The sequence below is a fragment of the Solea solea genome, chromosome 10, assembly GCF_958295425.1.
Source record: "Solea solea chromosome 10, fSolSol10.1, whole genome shotgun sequence".
In the NCBI taxonomy this organism is placed as follows: Eukaryota; Metazoa; Chordata; class Actinopteri; order Pleuronectiformes; family Soleidae; genus Solea; species Solea solea.
Window position 1 is genome coordinate 3,398,366 of NC_081143.1, and position 8,420 is coordinate 3,406,785.

At 41.1% G+C, this 8,420-nt stretch overlaps 1 protein-coding gene across 1 annotated transcript; it reads left to right on the forward strand.

The window, feature by feature from the left end:
- The first annotated feature begins 74 nt into the window (after positions 1–74).
- Positions 75–8,287, forward strand: smarca5 (SWI/SNF related, matrix associated, actin dependent regulator of chromatin, subfamily a, member 5). Its single transcript, XM_058640966.1, has 24 exons — positions 75–311; positions 1,694–1,822; positions 1,909–2,075; positions 2,160–2,260; positions 2,844–2,944; positions 3,060–3,239; positions 3,391–3,546; positions 3,638–3,769; positions 3,901–3,969; positions 4,058–4,167; positions 4,280–4,506; positions 4,714–4,835; positions 4,961–5,113; positions 5,224–5,356; positions 5,581–5,729; positions 5,858–5,980; positions 6,079–6,186; positions 6,300–6,413; positions 6,508–6,630; positions 6,734–6,866; positions 6,958–7,076; positions 7,264–7,476; positions 7,572–7,682; positions 7,931–8,287. The coding sequence occupies exons 1-24, from the start codon at positions 240–242 to the stop codon at positions 7,994–7,996; spliced, it is 3,111 nt and encodes a 1,036-aa protein (XP_058496949.1). The 5' UTR covers positions 75–239; the 3' UTR covers positions 7,997–8,287.
- The last annotated feature ends 133 nt before the right edge of the window (positions 8,288–8,420 follow it).

The window sequence follows — 8,420 nt, forward strand, 5'->3', positions numbered from 1 at the left end:
ACGACCAAGTCTCGCGATACAGCAAACCGGGTAACGTTAGCGCGGGTACCAGAGAAAAAAAATCTTGCTAACGTTGTCTGTGACGGACCGGTGTGTGTTTGTGTCCCCCCAAAACAAGAGGATAAATCTATTTTTCAGTGACAAAGTTCGGAAAATCTTGAACGGCGCGTAGACTGGATCACATAAGGCACCTGGTGACGGACTGTATATCTGTATCGAAGAGAAAATCCGATTGAAAAATGTCCGAGAGTCTGAACTGCGTGGAACAGCGGGAAGAGCAGACTGAACTTGAAGAAGCCGGAGGAGCGGAGGTAAGATGGGTTAAACGGGGCTTCTTCTCCTCTCAACGCCGCGTTTGTTTGTCGCAAAACAAGCCGTAGTAGTATGTAACTTTAAGCCCCACTCCACCTTTATTTGAGGAACTATCGAATTATTCTGTGATCAACTTTCACTATGCCAACTTTAATGTGGGTTGTGCGCGCTAGTTAGCCGACAGTGCTATCATTAGCTCACAACAGCAGCAGCTTGGTCCGTGTTCACTGTGAAGCTAACGTCATAGCACGGTGCAGCGGCGAGGCCGGGCTCGCACTGCTAGCTTAGCCACGCTAGCCACCCATTGATCGTCGCATTAAAACTTGGTGGTGTTTTACAATGTTTACAGTGGGATCGGTAGCACTCACGATTCGGTGGAACTGCGAACCAGCTTTTGATAAACATATTGGAGACGTACAGAGCAGCAGCGGCTCGCTCAGCTGTCCCATCTGCGTCTTTGTTTTCAGAAAGGACAGTTCAGCGCTGGCCGTTGTTACTGAGTAGATATGATGCTGCTATAGCGCTCGCATTGGCTACCTGTGCTTTTTGTGTTTACTATAAGTAACAACGAAATAGAAGATATTTTCCTCTGGGTTTCCCAGGTTAAAAGTTTTTTGTGTGTACTTAAAGTGTTACCACACAGCTGAGGACAGTCATCTCTACTTTATCTCACAAGCGTAACATTTGTTTTGTTTTAAACATGATTCTGTATCGTATTCAGGTCACCATCAAAGTTGACTAATTTCTACCCTGGGCCACAACTTAAATCACCAGACAATGTAATCTGAATTTACACTTACTACTTGAGTTATGCTGCAATGCATGTTTTAAAACACCATGAAAACACTCTAATAACAGTAAAAACAATAGACTTAACATTTATACTGTAGTACATATCATAACAAATGTCACAAAATGCTTAATTTAAAATCGAGCCTAATCAAGTATTTCAAAGAGTTTTGTTTGGTAAGGCAATACAAAAAAAAGACAAGCCTAAGAGATCACACAATGAGCAAGCCCAGTGCATCAATAGATGACGAAATCTCTGGCAGAACCAGACTCAAAGATGTTGGGGTGAAACGAACGTTGGGGAGAGAAAAAACAGACGAGATGAGACAGTGATACAACAAATGAACAATCAAACAATGCAACAACATACTAAGCATGTTAAACAGTACACCAATACAACAAGAACAAAAAAATTACAATAAAATACACTACATTTGGGTAGTGGGTAAAGTGTTACCCGCAAAAAAGTTTTGAAAGCATAAAATTACATCAGAAGCCATTATGATACAAATATATTGATGCTGAAGATAAACAAGGCTGACAGAAAATAGCCACTAAAGAGAACTGTTTTTGTCTTTTTTTTTCTGCTCAGGAAAAGTCAGACTCTTCAGATGCTGGAAAAGAGTCCTCTTCAGATGCTGGTCCTGATGGACAAGATGCATCTTCCTCCCCATCATCATCAAAAACTAAAGATTCTGCTCCAGGTTATGAGGAGAAAGTGGTAAGGGCCCTGTTGCTGACATAACCTCTCAAAACTCCCTGTTCCTGGAAAATAGGTTTTCTAACATTTTATTCCTGTGTGTCTAGCAAACAGATCGGACCAACCGATTTGAGTATCTATTGAAGCAAACAGAGTTGTTTGCTCATTTCATCCAACCAGCCGCACAGAAGACCCCCACCTCTCCGCTGAAGATGAAACCAGGTCGTCCACGAATCAAGAAAGATGAAAAACAAAACCTGCTCTCTGCTGGAGAGTGAGTACATGTCCACAGTGTATACTTACTTGACTTAATCAAGTTTGTTCTCATTATAATCTGTGTCTTTCCTGTGTTTAACAGCAACCGTCATCGTCGCACGGAGCAAGAGGAGGATGAGGAGCTTCTCAGTGAGAGCACCAAGACTACTACCGTTTGCACTCGTTTTGATGACTCTCCCTCCTGTAAGCCAAAACTCTTTTATTTGAGCTTGAGAGGAAGGAATGATGTATGTAGAAATGTAATCCACAATGTAAATTGTGGTCTTTTCCCAACTTTAAAATTAACTCTTTAATATATCCAGACTAAACTAGTTAAATATATTTGTCATATATTCTCCAAAACTGGATACTGTTACCTTTAAAGGATTACAATGTATGGTTTAGGGATGCCACAATTCTTGTATAATCTGCTTTTCAGTATGGCAACCGTGACTTAATACGTGCATTGTTATACACTTGGCGCCTACTCAAGTGTAAGTGTTTCCAACATGACTGCACATCTGCAGCATCTTACAGCAATATTACCGTCTTGAAGCAGCACAGTACATGTAACGTTGCCAATTAAAAAACAATAAGTCAACCACTTATTGCTTTGTGGTGCTCAAACCACGTTACAAATTACCTTCTCTTACAACAGTTGTGAGCGTTACATGTTACAACTTCTATGATTTGTGGAGATCATAGATCAAGACTGATCATAATATCAACTTCTCAGATGGCCTATCATCATGCAAAAGTAATATTTATTTTCTCCTATGCCATCTAGATGTCAAGTCAGGAAAGATGAGGGACTATCAGGTCCGTGGTCTGAACTGGCTCATCTCTTTGTATGAAAATGGCATCAATGGCATCCTTGCTGATGAAATGGTAGGCTCCTTGTCACAGTCAGAACTGTTACCTCTACATTTGGACATGTACACCAAATATTTTTATTGTATATTTGCAATTACTGCCCTGCGTCACACATTCTGTGCTTTCTTAGGGTTTGGGAAAGACTCTCCAGACTATTTCCCTGCTGGGTTATATGAAGCACTACAGAAATATCCCTGGTCCTCACATGGTGCTTGTGCCTAAGTCCACCCTTTACAACTGGATGAATGAGTTCAAACGATGGGTACCTTCCCTTCGCGCCGTCTGCTTGATTGGAGACAGAGAAGAGAGGGTAGGTTGTGTCAAGAAAGCAAGAGTTGTAAAAAGAATCAGCATTTTCAGTTTCTCAATTTTCTCAAACACAAAAACTACTTAAAAACTAAAATAGTGACACACCACCTAAAAACACTTTAGATAATAAACGTACTTGTTCTCATTCTCAGAATGCTCTGATCAGAGATGTGCTGCTGCCAGGAGAATGGGACGTATGTGTCACCTCCTACGAAATGCTCATCATTGAAAAGGCCGTGTTCAAGAAATTCAACTGGAGATACCTTGTTATTGATGAGGCCCACAGGATAAAGAATGAAAAGTCAAAGGTAAGGCACTACAATTGTACAACACTTTTTTTTTACCTTTGTTGTTCCAAGATAGTCGAGTAAAGCTCAAGTTTCCTTTGTTTTTATACAGCTATCCGAAATTGTGCGAGAATTCAAGACCACCAATCGTTTACTGCTGACTGGAACACCTCTTCAAAACAACCTCCATGAGCTGTGGGCTCTGCTGAACTTCCTGCTGCCTGATGTCTTTAACTCAGCTGATGTGAGAAGTGATCCTAGTTTGTTATGATCAAGGAGGAATATTACTTAAACATTTAAACAGCTTAGTTTCAGTGAGATATTTAGTGGAAAAGTATTTGACCTTTTTCTGTTTTACTTTTATTTCTCTTTTAGGACTTTGACTCCTGGTTTGACACAAACAACTGCTTGGGTGACACGAAATTGGTTGAACGTCTTCACACGGTATGTATTGAATTCTCTGAATGGTTCATTTTAAAATTGTTCTTTGGGCTGGAGCAATTTGCTTACTTGCCCCATTTCTTTTGTGTAGGTTTTGCGTCCTTTCTTGCTCCGTCGTATTAAAGCAGACGTGGAGAAAACTCTGCTCCCAAAGAGAGAGATCAAAATGTATGTGGGCCTGAGCAAGATGCAGCGAGAGTGGTAAGTGCCCGTGATTAAGCGTCCACACCCTTTGAAGTAACTTTGATACTGCTTAAATACTTATAACCACAAGTATGTAATAGTGACTCTAACTTGTTTTGCAACCCATTAGGTACACAAAGATTCTGATGAAGGACATTGACATTCTGAACTCAGCCGGGAAGATGGACAAGATGCGTCTGTTGAACGTTCTCATGCAGCTCAGGAAATGCTGCAACCATCCGTACCTGTTTGACGGAGCCGAACCTGGTCCTCCCTACACAACTGACCTTCACCTGGTTGTGAACAGTGGCAAGATGGTGGTGCTGGATAAGCTGCTACCCAAGATGAAGGAACAAGGTATTTGGGTCCGCACTGGAGCCCATGTGACCTTTTTGCTACATTCATTCAGTGTTTTATTTTAAGAAAAAAAAAGTGAATTATTGGGATAATATACTGTTTCCACCGTTGAATGACATTATTTTGTGATCTTTGTTTCAGCAGAAAATTGATTTAATCTTCAGTTAACTAATTAAACCCTTCTGAACGTTTATTGACAACCACTAGGTTCCCGTATACTCATCTTCAGTCAGATGACCAGAGTGCTGGACATATTGGAAGACTACTGCATGTGGAGGAACTATGGATACTGCCGCTTGGATGGTCAGACACCACATGAGGAGAGACAGGTGAGATACTCGCTTATCAAATAGTTAAAGTAATGTGATCTGTAAGGAAGTTCCCTGTAGATGTAAATAATTTCAACGAGGTAAACCTTTATATTTTAAAATTTAATGCTTTTTTGTGTTTTCAGATCTCTATCAATGCATACAATGAGCCCAACAGCTCGAAGTTCATCTTCATGCTGAGCACCAGAGCTGGTGGTCTGGGTATCAACCTGGCTACAGCTGATGTTGTCATCCTCTACGATTCAGACTGGAACCCCCAGGTCGACCTTCAGGCCATGGTTAGTAATCTGAAACCTCCAAATTTATGTTCAGTAGAAAGGTGATGGACACTGGAGTACTGTTGGGTTTAGAGGCAGGAGACCTCACTCCTTAAATGTTTTAATTTCAGGACCGAGCTCACAGGATTGGTCAGCAGAAGCAGGTGCGCGTCTTTCGCTTCATCACTGAAAACACAGTGGAGGAGAGGATTGTAGAAAGGGCTGAGATGAAACTGCGCCTTGACTCCATTGTCATCCAACAAGGTCATTCTTTTCACCTTTTGTACTTGAATTTAAAGTCAGTTTGTCTATGTAAGCGTGCACTGGCATCCCAGAGTGGGTTGTTGTAATGTTGGAGGGAAACCAGAGTGTACCTGCCTTGTCAAAGTCATGCAGTTTTCTTAGCAGTAAGAACCTAAGTCAATGAATTTGAAATAAAGATATTTGCAAGGCTTTGTGTAAATGATCTTTTTGCTTTTGTTTAACAGGAAGACTCGTGGATCCAAGCGCAAACAAGCTGGGGAAGGATGAGATGCTGTCTATCATCCGACATGGTGCCACGCACGTGTTTGCTTCCAAAGAGAGTGAGATCACAGATGATGACATTGATGATATCCTGCAGAGGGGTGAAAGGAAGGTGTGTCTGGATGCATTCTAATATGAATAAGTGAAACATTTATGAATGGTGGTACTACAGACGAGCAGTTCCGGATTAATGCCAATACTTTCAGCACTAAAATGAACACCATTCTTGTCATATCTTAGACAAAGGAGATGAAGGAGAAGCTGTCTACCCTCGGTGAAGGCTCTCTGAGAAACTTCACCATGGACACAGAGAACAGCAGTGTGTACACATTTGAAGGAGAAGATTACAGAGAAAAGAAGAAGGTGAAGACCCATCATCATTGTTCGGCCTGCATTTGCCTCATTCCAAAAAAACATGGATCTTTGAGGCTTTACCTTGTTCCCATTGTCTCTACGTTCAGGTCATTACCAACTGGATTGAGCCACCGAAGAGGGAGAGGAAAGCCAATTATGCTGTGGATGCCTACTTTAGAGAAGCCCTGCGAGTCAGTGAACCAAAAGCACCCAAGGTATGGCTGGATTATTATAGAAACACATCAAGAATGTATCCAATTTTCTTATGATGGATGGCATGTTGTCCTGTTTGTAACATAGCATTTGTCTGTTTGACTCATTTTCTCAGGCTCCACGTCCTCCAAAGCAGCCAAATGTTCAAGACTTTCAGTTCTTCCCCCCACGTCTTTTTGAGCTTCTTGAAAAAGAAATTCTCTTCTACAGAAAGACGATAGGCTACAAGGTACAATGGTGTTTTTTTTTTTCCTGACCAGAGCAGGTTTGCCATTACTGGATCAATACATGTCTATAAGACTGTCTGTGGCTCTGTCTTTTAGGTTCCTCGTAATCCGGAAATGCCAAACTCTGCTCAGATGCAGAAAGAGGAGCAGGCTAAGATTGACGATGCTCAGGCGCTCACAGAGGAGGAACTGGAGGAGAAGGAGAACCTGTTACAGCAGGTATTGATAGTTATCACTCGATGTCATCAAATAGATGATTCGCTGCAAATCTGAACAACCCTGTATCTGGTGACTACTTTAAAAAAGTGAACTGTCATTGCAGGGATTTACCATTTGGAACAAACGGGACTTCAACCAGTTCATCAAAGCCAACGAGAAGTGGGGTAGAGATGACATTGAGAACATTGCCAGAGAAGTGGAGGGAAAAACCCCTGAAGAAGTCATGGAATATTCTGGTATTGATTAATTTTGCTGCTTGTTTGTTTTTGTTTTTTTTGCGTTTGTTAAGAAATCTGTTATTTAATGTGTTTGTGTTTGTTTCTTCAGCTGTATTCTGGGAGCGCTGCAACGAGCTGCAGGATATTGAGAAGATCATGGCCCAGATAGAAAGAGGCGAGGCCAGGATTCAAAGAAGGATTAGCATCAAAAAAGCACTGGACTCAAAGGTAGCTGGCTGTCGGTGATTGGTTGTACATTTCTGATTTAAACAACTTGGGTTTTTTTTCATTAAGCACTTAAATTCTATGCTATGCTAAATGTTAATTAGTCACCCCAAATGCTATTAGTCACCCCATTATTTTCCTTTCCTGATTAACTCATGGTCCCGTATATGTTTCTTGTCCCCGTATTCAGATTGGACGCTACAAGGCTCCTTTCCATCAGCTCCGTATTTCTTACGGCACCAACAAAGGCAAGAACTACACAGAGGAAGAGGACCGCTTCCTTATCTGTATGCTTCACAAGCTGGGCTTCGACAAGGAGAGCGTGTATGATGAACTGCGTCAGTGTATCCGTAACTCACCCCAGTTCCGCTTCGATTGGTTCCTTAAATCCAGGACTGCCATGGTGAGTTTAGGTTTCTTTGCACCATCTGTCCTGATGTGTGCATGTTCTACGTTTGACTTGATAATTCTGATTATACTTTGTGATTTGTTGTATAGGAGCTTCAGAGGCGATGCAACACACTGATTACACTGATAGAGAGAGAGAACATGGAGCTGGAAGAGAGAGAGAAGGCAGAGAAAAAGAAACGAGGCCCAAAGAACAGCTCGGTAAGTTAAAAATCCAACAACAATAGTTGTGAGGAGCAGGGTATTGTTTGTAATTTATTGATATCAGTGCCAATATAAAACATGAGGATTACCACAATATCAAAGTGATTTTTTATTTGATATTTTTCATTGAAGGATATTTACCGTCGATGTTTCACTCTTTTTGCCTTGAAGAAAGGCTTCTTCAACCACCACATTTGGTCAGTATTCCATTCCTGTGTGTAAATCTTTCATTTTTTCTTACCCAGGCTCAGAAAAGAAAGGCAGAGGGAACCGCAGAAGGCCGCGGACGCAAGAAGAAACTCAAGTTGTGAAGTTGTTTGTGACCCTTACTATAAGAATTCGGGAGCAGCAGCCAGCTCCAGTACTGTTAGTTCTAGTGTCTGTGTTTGTCTTGCAGGCCATGATAATGTACTGTGTAAAACTCCCCAATGGACTGATCTGGTTGTATTTGGTTTTGGAAGTGTTCCTTTACAAGCCTGCCTTGTTGTCTCTGACCACAACACTGCAGCTGTGCTGGTTTATGTTTTGTTTGCTAGTCCCTTTTTTTGTTTTTTTTACTAGTATTTTGTTGAAATAAATGTATTTATGTTGGTTGTACTACATTCCATTGCTTTAAACAATATGAACCGTTTTTAAAGAAAACATGTTCTGTTATCTTCCTATGTGAAGTAGAAAATGTCTTTTTAAACATCACAAATAAAGTTCCCCTTTTTTTTAAAAAAGAAAACATGCTCA

What these genes read in the sequence shown, in the direction of transcription:
- smarca5 (XM_058640966.1), top strand. Translation starts at nt 240, where the DNA reads ATGTCCGAGAGTCTGAACTGCGTGGAACAGCGGGAAGAGCAGACTGAA. An exon ending in AGGTCGACCTTCAGGCCATG is followed by an intron (nt 5,114 to 5,223) that starts GTTAGTAATCTG and finishes TTTTAATTTCAG; the next exon opens with GACCGAGCTCACAGGATTGG. An exon ending in GAGGCCCAAAGAACAGCTCG is followed by an intron (nt 7,683 to 7,930) that starts GTAAGTTAAAAA and finishes TTTCTTACCCAG; the next exon opens with GCTCAGAAAAGAAAGGCAGA.